Here is a 20,949-nt window from a genome sequence, read left to right as displayed (position 1 = left end):
CTTGACCTCTTGGTCTTATTGATGGGACATAGTAGAGTGAGGGACTAGGCAGACGAGAAGACAAATACCGAGAGAGGAAGTTTCTAGAAAGGGAGTATAAAAACCCCTAGTTAGACAGCTCTCTTTTCTTCTTTCTTCACTTTAGACCTAATACCTTCGTTAACAGGCACGTAACTAAAATCTTGTTTTAATTTGCACGTAAGTAACACCCGTATCTAATATATATTTCTATTATGAGATTGGGATGTATATAATGGCACCTTCATGATGCTGAAGTAATGTTTACCTGTTTTGCGACTATAATTGGCTCCCGAAATATTTCAAGGCCACTCTTGTCACAATCGTATGGCGCTTCCTACGGATCATGAATGGGCCATCCTGACGAGTCTAATGGGTAGATCTGAGGGATCAAAAGACATATAGTATCATGAGGTGCCTGTGGTACTTGAGCGCTAAGCTGCTCACAGAGAATGCCACAAGTACTCAAAACACTTTCTTGGAGTTTCATGTAAGCCCTACCGCCTGCCCAGGGCCAGCCAACCTTGGAAGCTTCCCGGATCGCAATTTTATTGGAGGTCAACACATTCTTCATATCAAGCTAAAAAAAGACCCCTAACTAGGATGACGAAAAAGTGCTTTTTCACTCGCGTATTTGTCGACGGGTGGCCGTTAACATTGATGTTTTTGAGACAGCGCAAATCCATTGCGGTTGTTGCCTATATGAGACAACAAGTAAGCTTGGCCTTTAGTCAAGGAATCCAGATCTTGCATAATTTATTCACTAATCAAGTTTATTTCTTCAGATCTATGCCCTGCTACGAGCTTCGATGCATGGATCCCCAATGTTCCATGCAGCCTTATCATTTCAGCTAGTCTTGGCGGGGGCAAATAGATTCTCTGTGGGAACTAAAAGTACTCCGGATGCAAATGTGACACCAAAATGCGGGCAAATAAGGCGCTCAACAGAACGAGGAGATGACCAAGTGATGAGAAACATCCACCTGTTCATACAGGTGCTGTGTGGGCCTCACTACGATTCGTGAGATAGAATTCGTTCGTGTACATGGTGTCTGAGAAACCTGTAGACATTGGATACTGCTTCAGCTATAACGATCCTAAGAGACAGTCAATGAGAATAAAGTTACAATTGAAAAGAATTAGGAAGACGACCCAAAGAATGCTCAAAACTTTTTTAAAGAGACAGATAGAATATATACAAAAAGGACCTTTTGACCGAATACCAAAGATAACCTCTTTTGCGGGCAGAAATGGTCGCCTTTCCACCCCCCATATAGTTCCACTCTTAGGCGACAAATATGTATTGCATCAGATGTGACTGACATGCCAGTTGCCAATCTCATCTAGTCTAGCCAAGCAAATAGCACGTCGTAGAACGCTTCAGGATCCTGAAGGAAGGGCGCATGGCCTAGGCCGGGGAACATATGGAAGGTACTGTTGGGGATCATGGCTGCGGCCGCAGGACCGAGTTTGTTATAGTGACCCAATTTCGCAGCGACATCGGGGGGTGACCATGCTTTGCCAAGCGCCGTAATGTCGTTCTCTCCGACCATAAGGTAGGTACGTGTCTGCAGGAGAGGCAGGTGGTAGATGATAGGCTGAGAGAGCAAGGCGTCGGTGACGAGGGACATCACGTACGCATACTCGGAGCCATAGTTGCCGGCGTAGATGTCGGCTAGCATCTCGACCCAGGTATCATACGCAGGCTTCCAGGTCGCATTGTGGAAGTAGCTGGCCTCCTCATAGGCCTGGAGAGTGGTGAAGTTCTGCACAACCTGGCTCTCGTACGTCGCGTCGATTGGCAGATAGGGCACGCCTTTGGCTACCCAGTCTTCTAGGCCCAGGGGATCGACAAGGATAAGCTGCTGAACGTTGTTCGGGTACATGAGGCCGTAGCGGGCGGCAATCATACCACCCATCGAATGGCCGATCACGATAACTCCATCGATGCCTAGCGCATTGAGCAGACTGTGAATGTTCAACGCTTGCTGCTGTACGTTGTAAGAATAACCTTGGGGTTTGCTCGATTTGCAAAAGCCGATGTCGTCGGGCAAAATCACTCGATAGCCGGCCGCTGACAGGTGACGTGCCGTGTCGAACCATGTGACACCGCAGAAGTTCCCCCCGTGGAGCAAGACCGCCGTCTTGTTATTTTGGTGACTCTTCTTCGCCGGTATGTCCATAAACGCCATCGTAAGTTTCTGGCGCTGATTGTAGAACTTGAACAGCTTAACCGGCCAAGGGTAGGGGTAGTCGGATCCGTATAGATCAGCTGGCACATGGCCCTCATGGATCGTACCAATCGGGTCGGGCCCAGATTGTGCGTAGACGACAGCAATACACGACAGGATCGCCGACCAGGCAGTGAAGACAGAGAAGACCCTCATCATGCGGTTGCTCGCAAAAGAACCAGGTTATGTTGTTGACTGCAGTTTAAAGAGCACTATATCTCTTCTTCAATCGCATGAGAGAAATGCGGACTTGCTCCTTTCGCCTCCTGATGGGAATAAAATCTCCTAGCTTAGAGATTATTCAGTTAAATAAATGAATGAAAGTGGATCCCAGGGTATCACCAAAGTCGGCGCCACATATTCTGCGTTGCACGTGTGTGTATTAGTTCCCCAGGGGTCGACCATCACTTTTCCTCTTTCGCGTTCCGACATTACCGAGACGGGGAATTTTAAAGAGCTTTTAAATTAAATCCAATTTTACTAGGACGTACTCGGAATAGTCAGGCACCGTGCGAGGGCGGAGACGGAGCAGTAGCCAGTTCATCCGGGACACAGGCCCTAACAATTCCAAAACTAGCGCCTTTAAGGCCTTGCTACGTTTTCGAAAAGATGTTTTTTTTATCCGATTCTTTTGCCAATTACTTTTTATGATGACCTTGTATGAAGCGGGTGAATGCTCCGATTAGTCGGCGCGATGCAATGTTACTCAATTTGTATGAAGGGCGAAAGTTCGGCTAATAGGACCCTTGTCAGCGCGGGCGTAATTGTCTCGCATAACCCGCTATTCCACCGGGCTTGTACATTTGCCGGGAATTTGAAGAAGCAGAGACTAAGGCCAAGGCTACACCCCAACTGACATGGCTTTAAGTTTAGTGCAAAGGTATCGACCTTCGCCTCCATCGGTATCAAAAGGCATACTACTTGCCTCTGGGCGACCCTTGGCAATTTGTTATGTTGGAAAACATTCCAGGTCCAAGCAGGGCTTTAGAAATCCAACTGCCATGTATTGTCTTCCTTGTCACAACACCAGCCTTTGTGGTCATCCGTCTGTGGTCCCGAGCCAAGTCTCAGTCGGGACTGGGGTGGGACGACTGGACCATTTTGGCATCTTCCGTGAGCTTTCCATGCGTGGGATCAAGCAGCATCATGCAGACCTGACACTCTTATCTATAGGTGTTTGCGGTTATCGTCATGACCCTCATGCTGGCGTCCTGCGCTTATGGCTTTGGCCAACATATCGCTAATCTCACAAGACCGAATAAACAAATGACCTTGAAGGTACGTTGGAAACTGTCCTCGCCACATTCCTCCAATTATGTACTATGGCTCCAGATTATTAGCTCTTTATTTCGTATCGGCTGCTAAATACAGTCCTATCAGCTCTTCTTCGTGAGCCAAGCCTTCTACAAGCTCACTATGAACATGACAAAGATGTCGATTCTACTGCTTTATCTGCGCATTTTTATCCAGAGTTGGTTCCGTATCATCTGCCATGTGCTGTTGGTTATCATCACCTCCTACATGGTGGCCGCCTTCTTCGCCTCCGTATTTCAATGCACACCAGTGTCCCGCACCTGGGACAAGACCATTGCAGGATCATGCATTGACATCACCACAAACTGGTACGCCAACGCCGGCTTCTCGATCGCGACCGATATCATTATATTGGCGCTACCAATTTAACCACTCTACAAAACAAAGATAACGTTGAAGCGGAAAATCGCATTGATGATTGTATTTGCCCTCGGCGCCTTGTGAGTTTTGAATATCTCTAGGTCGCAGGCCAAGGAATAGTTTCAAGACTGACCCATGATATACAAGTGTCGCGGTTACAAGCATTATCCGGATGCAGACCCTGGACTTCTCCTCTACAAGTCCTGACACCACCTGTAAGCGTCTTCATGGCCCAGGATGCTCTTGCTCAAGCGCTTACAAGTATCTTTCCAGACGATCTCGCCTCCTCAATATGGACGATAACCGAAGAAAACGTGGCAATCACCTGTGCCTGTCTGCCAATGATGTGGACACCACTTTCGAGACTCTTTCCCTCCCTCTTCTCCACAGATCACGGGTCTGACAACTGTGGAGGCTCGGCTGTCAAGAACTCGGAGCCTAACGCCACGTCACGGTCTGGGATTAACTGGATACAGTTTCAAACGTACTCGGATACCAAGATTAACTTCAGTATAAAACGAACCACTGTTTCTCAATCCCGCCCGTCAGAGGATAGCACGGGCCAAATCCTCCCATATGGCCAGGTCGGTGAGGCACAGGATCTAAATGCCAGTGGCATCAGAAAGGTCACAGAATATCAGGTCTCTTATCTCAACGCAAAATTGCCTTCGAGCTGAATATATCTCTATGTATCAGATAGATTTGCGAGCGAGCTATTGCGAAACGCCTGCTTGGCTTCTTTGGCCGACCCAACATGCTAGAGGCTTGTCCAGAAGAAAGAATATCGAGAAATGTGTCTCAAGGGAGCGATAAGGTCTACCTTGGCGCAGACGGATAGTCGATCGATACTGCCCAATTTGACACAGCAGCTTCGAGTACTTGTCGTCTCTCAACTAGAAGACTAAACCGTCAGTGGAATCAACTGCTCACTCAAGTCAGCTTTCGATGGTTTAATGCGTAATAAATAAACAATGCGACGTACCGTGCTGTTCCAGAGCATGGCTGCAGAAAGTTCATCTGTCTGAATAAAATGTACTGCCAGGAACTGCGAGTGCTTTTTATGAAGGCACGGTTGCCCAAAATACCCTTTACAAGCACACTCTTGCCCTACAAAAGGACTTGAAGCTTGGAAAATAACCCTGAGCTTATCTTGGCGCCCCAAAGCAGAGAAAGGAGAACCAATCGAAGTTACGTTGATAGATGCAAAATGGGACATAATTCGAGGGAACGAGAAGTGGGTTCGCCATAGCCATGGCAACAGATGAATCTCGATCACTACATCAAATCCGGCTTTTGGTAATCTAGTGAGAGTGTTCATAAGTCAATTGATACAGTAAATGGCGGACCTATGAATTGCCCCTTCGGGATATTTTTGCCGGTGCTCGCTCTTGTTTTAGAAGTTCTCACGGATTTCTAGTTGAATAGTGAGAAGCAATTCGATATGATGATCAGCCTCCAAGGTATGCTACCAGTGCAAGCAAATGGATGTTGAAGTTCACTTCCTCCATATGTTGTGATGCTAGCCCTGTATCACTAATGGCCCATCAACACAGGCATGTTGGTCGAATGACGCAGTTAAATTCAATCGTTGGCAATGCTAAACCATTGCCATAAGGCTGGGCTTTATACCCAGCAGACGTCTTGCCACTGAAATCACCAAAATCCACCACCTTACTTTCTCTTGGTGTAATCAAACGCGAATTCATCTAGTAGGTTGCTCTAAGTAGAAAAATTCTATCTATACAAGGAATCCCCGCCGTGATTTTCTCAAGCGATCTTGAGGATCTCATTGGTCACTGCCTTATACAGCCCCTTGAGCGATTGGCCCGGCGACCACTTGGCTTCAATTTCAAATCGCTTACCGGCCAGTGTCCCGTAAAACACAAATTCCAAAGGTTTGTCGTTAACCAGAGCATGTGTGTGAGCCGACACCTCGATCCTCTCAATGTGAATGACGGATGCAATGGCCTTTTGGATGTCATCCACCACCTTCTGCAGCTGTTGCATCCCCGTCTCCCAATTTTCCTTGAGTGTCTCCAAACCGGCGTTCATCCCCTCGATGACATTGTGGACCTCATCATGGACCTTGAGCTGATACTCGTAGTCCCGTTGGAGCTCTGCCAGCTTTGAGTCTTCCTGGATGCGCTCGATCTCTTCGTCGGCCTCCGCAATCTCTCTTTCTAGCCTCGGCCCGTTCCGGTCAAGAATTTCCTGGGCCTTTCGGACGGCCTTTTGCAACTCGCTGTTTTCATTCTGCATTGCGCGTAGGTTGTTTATTGCTTTCTGAATACGCGCCTCCTCTGTGTCCACAAAAGACCTGACAAAGCCGTCGAATCCACCTCCTGATAGGAGAGAGTCGAGACCATTCACTGCTCTCTCCACACCTTTTTGCGCTTCCTCGATCCCCGTGACGAGGACTTGAAATGCATCAGAATTGGCAGTGGCTTCCAATCCCTTTGCAGACTCGTGATAAACGTCAGTCGCTGCCTTGACGACCTCGTGTGCGGCTTTTGCGGCTTCGAGTCTTGCAGCCTATGTAGAGTGTGGTGATTAGCTTCAAAAATTACTAGCACCATGAGATGGTGAGTCTGCATACCCAGTACCCTATTGTCCAGCTATTTTTGGGTCAGCATCAACTTTGGATATCAGGATAAACCAACAGTAAAGACTTACAAAGTGGCCTCACATTTCTGCCGGTAAACCCATTGAACACCCTTCCATGAAGCCTTCAGGGCTGCTTGTTTCTCCGCCCAGGCTCCCTTGGCAATGTTGACCTTTTTGAGGAAATCAGTACCGTATTTGGTTTGCTGTCGCTGTTGCAGGGCATTCAGTCTCTCGCGATTCTCTCTCTCCTCCCGCTTAGCCGCCTTCAGCTTGTCGTCGTACTCCTTTCTTTTGCGTTGAATGAGAGACTCCTTATTCAATTTGGCCTCCATGACCTTTTCTTCCAACTCCCTCCGAACATGGTCCCGTTTTCTTGTCTCTTTGGCCAAGTTATCTCGCAGGCGGTTGATCTCATTTTCTGCCCCTTTCCGCTTCTCCTCTTCTTTTTCCATGGCTGCTTGACGATCTCTGCGTCGTGCTGCAACCTTCTCCTCGGCCTCTTTGACTTTCTCCGCAAGCTGCTCCATTTGAGCTTTCTTCTTGGCAATGTTTGCCTTGATGAGATTCTGAACAGACTCAATACCCTGAGTGCCCAGCTCCTCAAGACTTTTGAGCATGTGTTTTATACTCTCGCAAATTGCCTCGAACAAATCTCCCTCGACCTTGCCTTGGAAGAGCAGGCCCTTGCTTGCCAGATCCTTGATATCGCGGAAATTATCCACCGTCGCAGAAACACTTATCTTGAACGCTTCTGTGAACTGCACTGCGAGGTAGGCTTTGAAAGATGGGGTCTCCGTGCCCATCTGAATGTCGACAAGCACGGCGAATCCAATACCAAAGCACGTCACCTTTCCGTCAACTTTGATCACCTGTTCGTCTTTCGTCATCTGGACGATCATGCCCGCCCGTGGGTCACCGGTCGCAGACGTGACAACCAAAGGCCCGAGACTAAAGTTGTCGATGAAGGCCTGGAGATCTAGACCGGCCGCGCCGATGCTAAGGTCAAACGTTGCGGTCTTACCAAACGCTGTCAGACTTCCGCCGGCCGAAATGCCTCGTGGATACTCCTTCCCAGCAATGGTAGCTCCAGTGGAGATATAGACGAAAGCGTCAGTGAAGACAAATATATCCTCGCCGCCACTCATATTCTCCAAGACTTGAACATCGGCCACCTTTCCAGCAACGCGGATGATCTCCATGAGATCGACCTTGGAGATACCTGCCGTCAAGAGTTGCTGGTCAGGGTAATGACTGATGGACATGCCAGCTTCAGCTTTAAACTCTCCGATTCTAAGGTCTCCCGCAAGGGCCATTTTGCTAGGTTGGGTGTTAGAAAATGACTGACGTGGGATGGGGAAAGAAGCCCAATATTGACTCACGATGGACCGGCCGCCGCCAGTGTTGCATAAGTAATTTCGAGCACTATTCTGAAGTCGGCAATTGTCACCTGCTTACTTATGTTGAAGGGATTCACCCATGGCGACACGGTGGCACTGGAGACGATAGTTAGCACACAATTACGAGGCAGATTACCAGGAAACAAAACGTACACCTGCGCCGCGGCGCTCAATATCCCGGCCTTTACCATGCCTTCAAGTCTCAGCGGGTCCTGGTTTGACTCCATTGTGATGTTCAAAACACCTTCAAGCATTAGGCTAGGCTTTTCGCTGATTTCAATACCAATTCCGATATCATTCAACACGCAGCTCTCCGTAAATACCAACTAGTCGGTCATCTAGTTAGCAGATAGGCTTACAACTAAGAAACGAGAACCTACGTCAAAAGACTCGGGTAAGCGAATCTGAAGATCGAGCTTTCGGTGGATGGATGCGACGAGAACCAGCCCGTCCACGTTCTGTTTGGCCAAAGTGTTCAGCGCAGCCAGAGGTGGAATGGTTGCACACAATGAGATTCCTATTACCCACCAATTAGTTTACAAATTGATAAGTACATAATATTCTCACTCACCTTTCTTGACCGGATACTTGAGCGTGTTCAAATCCTTCACCGTCTTGATCTCTCCAGATGCCGCAATCAATGCAATGTTTCTGAGTTGGATATTGCCAATATCTGTCCCCGCAAGCTCCGTGCAAATCTTTGATAGGCGCAGATCTCCATCAATAACTCCAAACAAGACCCATTCTCGTTCAGAGACTTTCTTCGACTTGAGATTGGTCTCCTTTCGCTCAGTGAGGAACATGACTGTCACTGTCAATCCACTGAACTCGACTTTGCCCTTGATGGAGAATTTGCTCGCTCGGTTGAAGACGGCCACTTTTCCCTTATCAACATCCTTCGTGGCGGTATTCTTGGGCTCTAATTTGTCGGTACGACTGGCAATTTCGGTGGGTTTATCGATGGCCTTGTGTTCTGCGGTTCCGTCTGTTAGTCTGGGTTTGGATCCCTCGGGTTTCGTTTTGGCAGGGTCTGGTTTCGCTCCGATGAAGATATCAATGCTAGCCTCTGTGATGTTGACATCGGTATCTTTGATCTTATAGTCTTCAACTCCACCTTCAATTGTCAAGCCAGTGTTGTCAATCTTGACTAACCCTTTGACACTCTTGACATCGTTGAAGCTCACTTTGCCAGATAACTCAAAGGACCATCCAGCCTTTTCCTTCTTCGCAACCTTCTTCGTTGCTTGATCCTTTTTCCCTTTCTCGGTTTCCTCTATGGCCCCTAGTTTTTCTGCTTTCTCTTCTTTCTTTGCCTCCTTCTCCTCGGGTGTCTCTTTTTTGTCTTCTTTCTCTTCTTTCTCTTTCTTCTTTAGCTTGCGGCTTATATTAAGATGCAACTCTTCAAAGGCAAAATCATGTTCTTTGACCTCTTTGGATGGTCGTGCACCGCTAATCTGAGCATAGATCTTCAATATCGAGTCAAGCTTCAGGTCTCCGACTTTGGCATCGAAGTGATAGTCCTCTAGTATATGGTCAATAAATATCTATCTGTCTTTCTCAATGCTCATACTCACTTCTGGATAGCTGGCCATTGATTTTCAAAGTCGCTTTCTTAGGCTTGTCCTCTTCTTCCTCCGCCTCGTCGGCTGTCTTGTCGGTTTTCTTGTCGGCTTTCTTGTCGGCTTTCTTGTCGTCTTCCTTGTCTGCTTTTTCTTCCTTTTTCTCCTTGTCAAGGCTTCCTTGCTCAAACTCAAGGGCTCCAGACACAGACAGAGTGCAGGATTTTGTGAATTCGCCAGGTTTGAAAAATGCATTCAGCTGAGCTTCTTTCATCTGTTTGTTTTACACCAGTCATTATCTAAGGCCATGACAGCTTCTCGATAGAACTTACATCAAGGTTTGAAATGGCGCAGAAGTCCTTCCATTTTCCGACCTTGATCAACACTGATATAGGGTTAGTTGCCTTTTTGTAGACACTCACACTTGGAAAGCAACTCACATTCATACTTGCTTTCACTCCCTTCTGTCCTTTCACCTTTCTTTTCCTTCTCTGCTCCGGCATCTCTCTCGCCTTTGCCTTTGTCTGTTTGCTCTTCCTTAGTGATTGCTTTTTGTGTCGCTGTATCACCACCGTCCCCAGTTTTGTCTTTCTTGCTATTGCCATCGAGCTTGTCAGTCTTTTTCTCGCCATCCTTTAATTTATCCCCGTCATCACCCTTGTTGTTATCTTTCCTTGGTTTGTCATCTTTTTCCTCTTTCTTCCAGCTCCCCGTTCGAATCCAATACCTTGCTTCTAGTGGCACCTTCGAGTTGGGCACTTTGGTGATGCTAAGTTTGCCAAACAGTCCAAATCCTACCTTCCAATCTTTCTTATCTTCCTTGTCTCTCTTGTCCGTTCCATCTTTGCCAACCATGTCGACGGTGCTTTCTTTGGTTTTATCTGCTTTCGGATGGGTAGCATCGGAAGGAACCTGTTCGATATCTAGGCATCAGATCGAGTGGCTCGGAACGCATGGCTTTCTCATAATGTAATACCTTCTCTTTCGTAGGCTCAACATCTGTAGCCTCTGCTGCAACCTCCTCAACTTTGACCTTGGACCCAGTATGAGATGCATCATCCTCGACGACATCTTTCACAGCTTCCAATTTAGGTTCGGTCTCCTCCGTCTCCTTCTTCGAACTTCCTGTCTTGTAATCTTTCTTCTTCTCAACCTCATCTTTCTTGATAGCTTCCTTCCTCGCAGACAACTCTATCCCAACTGTCTGGAATTCCAAGAAGTCCCAGGCGGGTAATTTCATATCATCGAGAGCAGCTTGCAGCACAATACCTTCAATCTTAGGCTTTTTGCTCCAGTCCCTTTCCTTCGCTATAAGGGCCGTAACTCTTATTTTCTTGGGCAAGGTAGTCGACTTGTCACTGCCAAACAAATCCTTCAAGCGATGTGAGATGAATTCCAAATCATCTTTCAACTCCAGATCACCTTGAAGACGGAGTCCAGCGGGAAAGAGGCTTTCTTTTTCTGTGTTGCTGAAGACAAACTCAAGGTTCTTGAGAGGGAGTTTCCGAATGGTCTTGTTTTCAATCTCAGGGAAAATAATGCCCAAGGGAGACTCCATGTCTTTGAGCAAGACTTTTTCATCAACAGGCTTTTCTTTGTCGTCTTTGTCTTCTTTGTCTTTTTCGGACTTGCCCCCTGTCTTTCCTTCTTTGGGGTCTTTTGCTTTGAGATTCATTTCCTCGCGCTGTTTGGCAAGATTATCGGTCGTCTGTTGGGGGTCTTTCTTTCCTTTGGTCGCATCTTTCCCAGCCTTCTTGTTTCCCTTTTCCTGACCGCCATTCTTTGACTTCTTATCCTCGTCACTCTTGAAGGCGTACAGTTTTCCCGTGAGACCCTGAATTCCAAAAAAATTCTTGATATCACCACTAAGCACATACGAATCAATGGCTGCGACACCAATTTCCCCTTCGGACTCCTTGAGCTCTTTACTAAGGTCTGTAAATGAGACGGACGGATTATGCTTGGTGAAAGAGATGTCGGAATCGCCGTCTGTGGGCAACAGGAACATCGGCTGAGCGCGTCCCTGTTCAGCGACCGGCGCTACAAGTAGCGATCCCCCGCTGCTCGTGGCGCCCTCTACGGGGACCGGCATGACTTTCAAATCACTGAAGTAGAGTCCATCCTGGCTTCCCATAACAAGGGACACATTGGTCACCGCGCCACCACCGACTATGAGTTGTTCGGGACCTTCTAGATCAGTTGTCGTTGTCGCAAGTGCTAAGGCCGACCAACTTGTCCATTTTGAAGTGGCAACTGGTCTTGGAGACTCATTGGGGGCAACGGTGAGGTCTTTGCGACGGGTGGCTTTGGTTTCTTTGGTGAAGAATTTTGGCCCGTTGAGAAATTCCATTCGACCGCTGGCAACTAGGTCTCTCCCAAAGGAGGACAGCGAGATGATTTCCTGATCACGTCCCATGATAAGGTTGTTTCGTGTTATCTGTTCCTGTTTCCCTCTCGCAGAACCTGCTCAATGATTCAAAACGGTGATTCTTGGGATTATATCTAGGTAGATATCCGATCGAGTTATTAACCCAGAATTTGGCTACTGTGGATAACGCGATTGCCAGCTGAACTACTCAGCTGAGCCACTGCACATTGCACCTTGTTTCCGGTTTTCTGATCTCTTTTTAGGTAATAGAAAGGTAGATCTCGATCCATTTTTGCGTTTTCTGCTATGATCCGTGGGGCGTATCCATCGCGGTGCATGCCGTAAGGCCTGATACCAGTAACAAGCACACAAAGCGGAGCAATCTTCTCGTCAATGCTTTCTTAACAGCCAGCCATTTTCATAGCCCACAGTGCACATACACTGTGTTGAATCGAGCCAACCAACCATCATCAAACGAGTGGGTTGTCTGACGAATACTCGAATCGCATTGTGCGGTGGGGCGAAGGGGTCAAGCGCACGTTTCCCGAAAGTGTCGATGATAAAAGCAAGCTTGACCGTCTTTCGAACACAATCACAACTACTCTCACACTCTCCAAGATTCAAAACATCTACAGCATGGGAAACATCAACATACCCGCCAATGATCCAAAAGCTCCACGATGGCTTCTGGACCTGCAAGAATGGAGGATCCAGCCGTATACTGAAGTTCCAAGAGATATACTAGATAGGGAAGGCTATGGCGTGGTTTCCTATACCTGGGGGTATATTGCGCAATGGGATAAGCCCGCATCTGACATACCCGAGGGTGTTGTCTGGACGGTACCCACTACTTTAAAATGGTCATTGTTGAGGGCAAGAAAGGTGATGCAGAAGATTGGAACTCGGTATATCTGGTGGGATTGGATGTGTGTTCCTCAGGGTCTAAAGGACCAGCTTGATCCTGAGCTATTAAAGGCTAAAGGGGAGGAAATCGGGAAACAATTGTAAGCAAGTGTAGAATCCTGACTTCTAATGGCTTTGTGTGCTTTGAGTGAAATGAAAGAGTCTCGGAAAATATTTTGCGTCTAATCGTTCTCAGACACATCTACAAAAAGTCGGCCAAAAGTATTGTCTGGCTCCATTCGACTTCATGGGAAGAAGATTCGGCAATCAAAGAATTGCTGCTCTTGGAGATGTCACAACCCGGTTTCCAAGACCCTAAGCTCGTTGAAGATTATACAGGCAAGGTCGAGAACTGGCTTCAGACTGCTCAGAAGGACGAGCGCTGGTTAAAATCCGGTTGGACATTACAGGAAGGTGTTCTGCTGGAGAGCACTTGTCTGATTGACGGACATGGAAATACTCTCTCCGACAGCAGGTTCTACAACGGTACCCAGGCCACCGTTCGTGATATGTCAATCCCTGTCTCAACCCTAGCTTATAATCTAGCCTCAGCCTATTTTATACAAAGTGAAGGTCATGATCCGGACACTACTAGGCCTGGCGCTGGTCAGTTCGGGCATCTGCTGCCGAAATCACCGGAGTCGGTGATTTGGTTGCGTCAATCAATCCAAACTCTAGCTCAATCTGGGCTGGTAGGATTCTTCGAGTCTAGTCCTCTTACTATTATGTCTGGTAAGAACAGCCGACACTATGGCTATGAAAGGGACTCTTGCTGGGCGTTGATTGGTGCAATGGAATTGGAGAATATCGAAGTCAGCTACGACTTCCCTATGGACGAAATCAAGAGAAGATTTCTATCCGCACTGCTGGAGAAGTATCAATTGATGATGCTTTTCCTGCCCTTTCTAGAGTGTCAGGTCGAAGAGAAGCGAGAAGAAGAGACCATCAAACGGCCCTTCCAGTGGACGGACATTGTCGATGGCGCCTTGTTGCCCGTCAGTCTCTTCCTGGTCGAATCCTATGCAGATCCAGAATTGCCTGCGGAGAAGCAGCCAACACTCCGCTTCTCCGACCAAAGGTTCATATCCGAATGCCTTCATCTTAAAGCGCCTGATGGTCAGACAATGAGCCTCTTCCGGGCTTGTAAAGATCACATCACCTATTTCCGTCACTATCGCCAGGATTCGAATGGATTGCGGATCGTGTCTTCCCGGACTGTTACTTTGGCGGAGGATTCTCTTCTGGCAAAAGCATGGTTGCTGCCTTTATGGAATGTCGATATGAAGGGAACTGTACAGGGGAAACGGTGTTTGCTGATGCTGCAATTGGAAGGTCCGACTGAGGGGGATCAGCCGGTCTATGCGGCTTTTGGTGGGATGATTGACGTGTGGGGGATCGGATCCGAAATGGTCGACGTCAAGGAGATGATCTTGTATCCTTCCCCACGTCGTCTTTAACAGAATCGTAGTTAGCGAAGTATTCAGGGGTGGGGGGGTGGAGGGAAACAAATTTGCATGAAGTAGTCTTCTTGGTCAGCAACAGCTCAACCGTTAGTGGGGTTTTCAATTCCTTTGTAGGAAAACGATCTGGATGTGGAATTGCTCCCCACCCTGAGCATCCCCTTGAGACTCCTTCCATCTTTCTTTAGGTCTAGCTGAGCTCCAGAACCTTTTATAATTTATCACGTCGAGCTGATAGACGTAGATAAAATTGAGAATCGTGAACTTGATATCCTAGCGCAGAAGAGCTTCATTACAGTTCTGATATTGGCTAAGAGATTCTACCATCTATCTTGATTTAGTTTTTCAATAGTCGAAATTTGAACAAAGAATACATGTCCTGGCGGTACAATGTGTCAAACAAAAGCTCGAGAGGTAGCCGGTCGAGGGAGCTGACTCCAACATTCAAATTTCGCTGGAAAGGTGTCGCTATTGACAAGCGAATATCGACCTATTCCCGAGGCAAATACCATATCACGGACAGACAGTAGTCTCTGCGGAGATATGCGGTGATTCGAACGATAGCATCGGTTGCTGCTTCGTCAAGACCGTATCTAGTGGCGGAGCGATATCGCTGGGTATACGGGTAGCCATTCTGGAGTTTCTAGGTACACGGTGAAGGGAACAGAGCTTTGCAGATTCGCCTCTCTCCAGTGAACCTCCCCGGACACTCCTTCGACACCGGTATTGGCGTACTGAATGACGAGAATTTCTCATGGACTTCAGTGGCTAGAAATCAATACACGGGGATTTCATTTATACAGTCCGGTTATGATGACTTCCTAAGTGGTTGTGCGCGATCGGCTTACGGATTTATTAGTAAGGTTATTACGAACATGATAGTGGAATATTGACCAAGCTAAGATGAACATAGTAAATAAAGCTGATTATACGGTAAGACCGCAAGTCGTGATATGCTCGCGGGTGGTCATCGCGTTTTTTGTTCCGCTTACCGCAATGCCTCTACCTTAATTCATTATTAGTTTAAAATAGAACAGTAGTTAGAAAAGAAGGATAAATCACCTACTGCTTACATCAAAAACGCTATTATATCTCCCGTAACGAAGATCGCAGTAAGCCATTTTACGGGCACTGAACTCAATATCTTAGCGTCTCGATGCACAATAAGTTGACCTACAGTCATATATATCGATACGGCATATAGAGAAGCAAGAAAAATCATAATTATGCTATCTAAGTAGGTTAGGATATTTTCCTTATTACCGCAGGCCATTACGCGGCAAATATAACTTACGATTCAGACTATAGCACTTGTCAGATATGGTTCGGGGTCTTATAAAGACTTATGTTTAGCTAGGTAAAACTCACAGGCGCCTCTAACGACAAATATAGTAAAGTACTAGGATCGAGTGCGAGTAATTTGGTAAAGGTGATAGAGAGTCGCAAGGACGAACAGAATAATGAAGATGATCGTAGCCACGAGAGAGGGTATATACTGGTAGAGCTCAAAGCTCGCTCCTCCATTCTCGTTAGCACTTATACTATATGGACGTTGGCTTGAATTAAGAGACTACAAAGGGGCTCAGTATAGTTTAAGAGAACCTCTAGGAGTAACAAAAAATAAGAATTAATGATCAAGGTTGTAGTTGTGAGCGGCAGAATTTGGCGAGTTGTCCATGAGAGCGAAGGCTCGGGGTATTTGAAGAAGATAGTACTCGCATATGGGGCAAAAGGTAGAACTCAATATTTTACAACTTTTACCCGTGGTACTTGATGGTCGGTAGTGGCAGAGTCACCCGTATTCGTTTTTTCAGGTTTGCCGCTCATGTCCCTGGTTTACTTGTAGGCTAAGGAAACTAACTCTCTGATCTATTCTCGGAGTCTGCATTTTTTTCCCTCGTGTTTTCGTATTCTCGTATTTAAAAACGGCACCTATGCCTATTCTGATGTGTTTCCGTCCCACCAGAGTCCGCATTCTAACTTCGCGATCGATTTCCAGGATCCACCATGTCATCACTTAATCTGTTATATTAACGGCAAATGGATTTGATTTTTGCTATCACTGCCTATTTGCTATATATATTTCACTATGACCCCCTGGTAGAAAGGCCTACTGAATCATTTGTTTCTTTCCCTCCTTTTTTCTACGTTGACCACTAAAGCCCATCCTCAATTGCCTTTCACTATTTATTTGTTCACTATGCGAATTTTAACCTGGCTCTCAGTTGCAATACTTGTGCAACATGGCAAATGCACTGATACCACAACCATCCCTAGTCCATTCTACCAGCCATTGAAATATACGGCTGAAAACAAATCTGATCTTATCCCCGCCGGAAAGAACTTCAGTCTGACCTTGACCTCGGATGGAAGCACGGCCGCAGTGGTCATATTGGACTATGGAAAGGATATTGAGGGTTATGCAACCTTCACAGTAACCTCGCGCCAAGGGGACACGTCTGGACTTGAGCTGTCTTACAGCGAGACCCAAGGACTGCTAGATTCATTCATGGTACCGTGATCTCCTACTACTGTTATCGTTCATCGGGTTTTGGTCCACTGACTAAGAATCAGAGCGATGGCCCTCTTCCATTGTCTGCTGCCATGGACAGCTATCGTATCAATCAGTACAACATTTCCGAAGAGTCCACCTACACCAATCGCTTGATCCAAGGGGGTCTCAGATATCAAAAGTTCAACCTTTCCACTGCAGGTGACCTTCAAATCTCAAACATTGGCTTCATACCAACTGTCTCAACTACTCCAGTCACCAGTCTTCCAGGTTCATTCGAATGTTCTGATCAGCGTTTGACCCGAATCTGGCAGACTGGTGCCCGGACTATTCAACTGAGTGAAATCCCTGCAAAATCACTACCAGATTTCTGGGAGATCACATCTGAAGGCGCATTCGTCCAGAATGCGGTACCCCAGCCATATTTCAGTGACTTTGCTCCATCGTTGACCCAGTATCAATTGGAATTCTGGGCCAAACCTATTAAAGGAGGGTTCGGATTCACGTTGCTTAGTGATACACTAGGCAGCGGCATCTACCTGTTTTTGAATGCTGCCAATTCGTCGCTATCAGCTCATGCCGGTTCTACCGAGATGGATTCTCTTCCTCTGGCCTCGGCAGAATTAGGTACATTCCCACTCAATGAGTGGTATCAGGTCACTGCCTTGGTCAACATGACCGAAATCTCTGTGTCTATTGGAGAAAAATCAGTTCTTCAGTTCTCACAAACCTCTGCCTTTGCAGGCTCCTTTGGTTTGGGTGCTTCTTTTGGACAATCAACGTATTTTCAAAATGTCTCTCTGAAAACCAATGGGCAAGTGCTATATTCATCAACGCTTACCACCAAGAAATGTTTGCAAGATTTTCTACTCGGCACGAACCCATTGCCAGTGATTGTGGACGGCTCTAGAAGGGACAGGATTTCATATCCAGGTATGCTCATCACGGAAGAACCATTTATATTAAATGTTACATGGATACTGACATACAAGGTGATCTTGATATCTCCACGGGACCCTCATTTGCGAGTACTGGTGGCCGTGAGTTTATCAACGGTTCTATCGACCTAATTGGTTCATTCCAGTTACTTCCTGGGTTCTTTGCTTCCGCCGTCAAAATTCAACAGCCAGCACGAACGTCTATTATCCAGGCTAATATGACTGGCTTGATTGGATACTCCTTCGATCTGGTTGCCGCCATGGGCGAATACCATCAGATGACTGGCGACGTCGTATTTGCACACAAATGGGCCCCGAAAATCACGCACATGCTAGACTGGGCCGACTCCCAGACCTTGTCCAATGGTCTATTCAACATTTCCAGTAGCATCCTTGGAGGGGACTGGAACTATTACGACCCAGCGCAGACCGGTGTTGTCACAAAATTCAATGCCATCTATGCCTATTCTCTTCAGCAATCGCTCTCATTGCTCTCGGCCGCCGATATTGATACAGCTCCTTACCAAGCTCGCTTCGATGCTCTTAGAAGCGCAATCGATGAGCACCTCTGGAATGACTCTTTGAAGGCGTATTTCATTTCAGAGTCTCACCAAAACGCTCTCGCACAAGATGCAAATGCGTTGGCTGTTTTGACAAACATTCCGCATGGAAATCACACCTCAACTATGGTCATGTCCGCTCTCTCAAGAGAGCTTTTTGTGCCAGCAGGCGCTTTGGCATTCTCCAACACAAGTGTTTCTGCAGGCTTCACACAAAGTATTAGTCCATTTGCATCAGGCTACCACCTGAAAGCTGCTTTCTACGCCAACGACAGTCAGACGGCCAAGCATCTTCTCTATACAATGTGGAATTCCATGAGCGACCCGCATAATGCTAACTACACGGGCTGTTTCTGGGAAACCCTGACTTCCGATGGACTACCTGGCCTGGGAGATACGACGTCGATGTGTCATGCATGGTCCTCAGGACCGACCGCTGAACTCAGCCGCAATGTTCTTGGGATACAAGCCGCGGCTCCGGGGTTTAAAGAATGGAAAATCATGCCGCAGACGCTTGACCTTAATTGGGCCAAAGGAAAACACCCCACACCGCTCGGGGATATCCAAGTCGGCTGGGAATTTGACCATCATGGCCTACTGACCATGAACGTTATGAGCCCAAACGGAACCAATGGTCGCGTCTACCTACCAAAGCCCCTGAAAAAGCCCCTATCAAGGTATAAGTTATCGGCTGGTAGTGTAGTTCAGGATGACGGCTCATTTGTCATCCATGGAGGCTCCAAATTCACTTTCCATCAGACCCGCTAGTCTTGAAAAACCGGAAGCTGTTGAGCTAAGAGGGTGTTTCAGGGGAAATGGGGGGTTCAAGACGGAGGAGCTTGCCCTTCATTGATTTCTTGTATTGTATTGCTAAAGCTTTCTAATACTTTGTATTTATCAAATTTATTAACTTGCTCAGAACACCTACTGGATTGATAGCGTTCATATTTTCACACCAAATATCAAGAATTCGAGAAACATTGTAGCTAGCCTAGGTAATGGCTGGCCTTATCAAAAAGAGGAGATTGATTATTGGGGTATGGGCCCAATTCGCTAACTGAATTTCTTTATATAAGACAATTTCCAAAAAAAATGACAAGCTAATCAATTGTTGTAGAATGCTAGTATGTGCTCGGAGTTTGTTGGGTACAAAGGCAGGTGGCGAAGACCAACCAACCGATAGCGGTGCGGGTTCTTGAACTCGTATGTGCTTTAATTAGCACTAATAATCCGGATGTGAGGAGAACCCAAGTCCTATGAACTTTTCAAATCGCAAGTATTTCTCGATTCCAGATAACCGCTGATGCAATCTTCTACAAATCACTTCCCATAATCGCCTTTGTGGAATGTCGAGTGTCTTTCAATAGCACATTCATGATGTGACCGACTATGCCCTTCTCCAATAAACAGTACAAATGAAAGTTGCTCCCCGGTTTCATCCACGGATTTTTGGGCTCTGAGGACAGTTTTCACTAATTTCCCAAACACATCCATGACGTTTTAACAGCCATTTTGGCCGAGACTCATGATGTCTTCACCAAATTATACCCCCGCTATAAAAGTCGTGGGTCTTTAAAGATAACCCGAAACGATATCAGCCATTGGTAAGTAAAGAATTAGACAACAGCAAGAGGAGAACACATACTGATGGTGTCTCCCAGGTTGTCTCCCCACGAGTCCCCCGAGGTGGATGTCATTCTTCTTGGCCACAGCTTGGGAGGCTTGGTGGCTGCAGATGTGGCATTGATGTTGTCAGAGAATGCTGCCCAAAAGCACCGGATTCTTGGTCTTATGAATTTCGATGCCCTTTTCCTTGGGTTACACCCACTTGTCATTTCTACGGGAATCAGCAGTGTTTCGTGGTAAAAAGACAGCTAGCGCCGCGCAGTCCTCCGCCCTGCAAGAGACCCTGGGGGCTCAGGAGCACGAGATAGACATGAAGTTTAATCCGACCTTCTCAAACGATAACGAAATGACACAGTGGATGGGTTGGGATGGCGCACGTCATTTTCTGTCCAAGCACTCGAAAAGATTATCACGATCAATTCTTCAGTATGGATTTTCTTACTATGATCATGCCGGATGTTTGAATAATTATCCCGCACTTTTGAGACGACATGCAAAGTTGTGTCGATTGGAAAGAATTGGTGGCCTACATCCCAATCATCGACAAACAGACGAAGGTGTTAGACGAGTGAGATTTGTGACCTACTATACAGTGATTGATGAAAGCATGCCATAATCTCTGTCATATTCAAGGCCAGAAAGTTTGGAAATGAAAACGACGGAGACTCGAGTATATCAGCAAAATCCGTCGGCAACGCAAGTGGAGCTCAGGACTCAGTCATATCCATCAAGGAAACAGGGTGCACCTACTGCCGCCAAAACAAGCAGCAATATCAGCATGCACCAATTTGGCAACAAGCACCACGTGTCAAGCACGACTCAAAGACCTGGCCGGAAATTTTGCCTTCTCCACGAACAGAAAAAATTCATCTTTGGGCGCCATTGCGCATGGACGTTGACGATGAGGTTTTGGCTCACCAATTAACTTTTCGTCCAGAGTTTCCGCATCACGAAAATCTTGTTGGGGTCACGGTGGCACGAATCGAGGAATGGATACAAGACCAGTTCACCCAACCTCCCGTAGCATCTTGACTGGACCCAGCGGAGACTGTGTAAAAAATTGTCTAATGAAAGCTTTTTCTGGCTGCAAGTGAAATTA

At 46.8% G+C, this 20,949-nt stretch overlaps 10 protein-coding genes across 10 annotated transcripts; 3 read left to right on the top strand and 7 right to left on the bottom strand.

Annotated features, from left to right (window-relative positions):
* Positions 1-1,361: 1,361 nt before the first annotated feature.
* On the bottom strand, positions 1,362-2,405 carry N7529_005906 (alpha/beta fold hydrolase; the record flags this gene model as incomplete). The annotated part of the gene is made up of 1 exon (XM_057241433.1): positions 1,362-2,405. The coding sequence occupies one exon, from the start codon at positions 2,403-2,405 to the stop codon at positions 1,362-1,364; it is 1,044 nt and encodes a 347-aa protein (XP_057096792.1).
* Positions 2,406-3,200: 795 nt separating this feature from the next.
* On the top strand, positions 3,201-4,600 carry N7529_005905 (uncharacterized protein; the record flags this gene model as incomplete). Its single annotated transcript, XM_057241432.1, has 5 exons — positions 3,201-3,362; positions 3,423-3,527; positions 3,630-3,871; positions 4,071-4,138; positions 4,197-4,600. 5 exons carry the CDS (start codon positions 3,201-3,203, stop codon positions 4,598-4,600), a joined length of 981 nt encoding a protein of 326 aa, XP_057096791.1.
* A 1,090-nt stretch (positions 4,601-5,690) lies between these two features.
* Positions 5,691-7,840, bottom strand: N7529_005904 (uncharacterized protein; the record flags this gene model as incomplete). The annotated part of the gene is made up of 3 exons (XM_057241431.1): positions 5,691-6,455; positions 6,520-6,538; positions 6,597-7,840. 3 exons carry the CDS (start codon positions 7,838-7,840, stop codon positions 5,691-5,693), a joined length of 2,028 nt encoding a protein of 675 aa, XP_057096790.1.
* Positions 7,841-8,487: 647 nt separating this feature from the next.
* N7529_005903 (uncharacterized protein) lies at positions 8,488-9,757 on the bottom strand (the record flags this gene model as incomplete). Its single annotated transcript, XM_057241430.1, has 2 exons — positions 8,488-9,446; positions 9,499-9,757. 2 exons carry the CDS (start codon positions 9,755-9,757, stop codon positions 8,488-8,490), a joined length of 1,218 nt encoding a protein of 405 aa, XP_057096789.1.
* A 122-nt stretch (positions 9,758-9,879) lies between these two features.
* Positions 9,880-10,338, bottom strand: N7529_005902 (uncharacterized protein; the record flags this gene model as incomplete). The annotated part of the gene is made up of 1 exon (XM_057241429.1): positions 9,880-10,338. The coding sequence occupies one exon, from the start codon at positions 10,336-10,338 to the stop codon at positions 9,880-9,882; it is 459 nt and encodes a 152-aa protein (XP_057096788.1).
* Positions 10,339-10,360: 22 nt separating this feature from the next.
* Positions 10,361-11,899, bottom strand: N7529_005901 (uncharacterized protein; the record flags this gene model as incomplete). The annotated part of the gene is made up of 1 exon (XM_057241428.1): positions 10,361-11,899. The coding sequence occupies one exon, from the start codon at positions 11,897-11,899 to the stop codon at positions 10,361-10,363; it is 1,539 nt and encodes a 512-aa protein (XP_057096787.1).
* A 588-nt stretch (positions 11,900-12,487) lies between these two features.
* Positions 12,488-14,211, top strand: N7529_005900 (uncharacterized protein; the record flags this gene model as incomplete). Its single annotated transcript, XM_057241427.1, has 2 exons — positions 12,488-12,855; positions 12,951-14,211. The coding sequence occupies 2 exons, from the start codon at positions 12,488-12,490 to the stop codon at positions 14,209-14,211; spliced, it is 1,629 nt and encodes a 542-aa protein (XP_057096786.1).
* A 596-nt stretch (positions 14,212-14,807) lies between these two features.
* On the bottom strand, positions 14,808-15,125 carry N7529_005899 (uncharacterized protein; the record flags this gene model as incomplete). Its single annotated transcript, XM_057241426.1, has 2 exons — positions 14,808-14,948; positions 15,063-15,125. The coding sequence occupies 2 exons, from the start codon at positions 15,123-15,125 to the stop codon at positions 14,808-14,810; spliced, it is 204 nt and encodes a 67-aa protein (XP_057096785.1).
* A 15-nt stretch (positions 15,126-15,140) lies between these two features.
* N7529_005898 (RTA-like protein) lies at positions 15,141-15,487 on the bottom strand (the record flags this gene model as incomplete). The annotated part of the gene is made up of 2 exons (XM_057241425.1): positions 15,141-15,216; positions 15,288-15,487. 2 exons carry the CDS (start codon positions 15,485-15,487, stop codon positions 15,141-15,143), a joined length of 276 nt encoding a protein of 91 aa, XP_057096784.1.
* A 927-nt stretch (positions 15,488-16,414) lies between these two features.
* Positions 16,415-18,992, top strand: N7529_005897 (putative alpha-L-rhamnosidase C; the record flags this gene model as incomplete). The annotated part of the gene is made up of 3 exons (XM_057241424.1): positions 16,415-16,726; positions 16,789-17,659; positions 17,719-18,992. 3 exons carry the CDS (start codon positions 16,415-16,417, stop codon positions 18,990-18,992), a joined length of 2,457 nt encoding a protein of 818 aa, XP_057096783.1.
* Positions 18,993-20,949: the final 1,957 nt, after the last annotated feature.

The sequence above is a fragment of the Penicillium soppii genome, assembly GCF_028829465.1.
Source record: "Penicillium soppii strain IBT 18220 chromosome Unknown utg000005l, whole genome shotgun sequence".
Classification (NCBI taxonomy): Eukaryota; Fungi; Ascomycota; class Eurotiomycetes; order Eurotiales; family Aspergillaceae; genus Penicillium; species Penicillium soppii.
The sequence above is the reverse complement of the archived record's forward strand: the minus strand, read 5'-3'. Positions and strand labels throughout refer to the sequence as shown.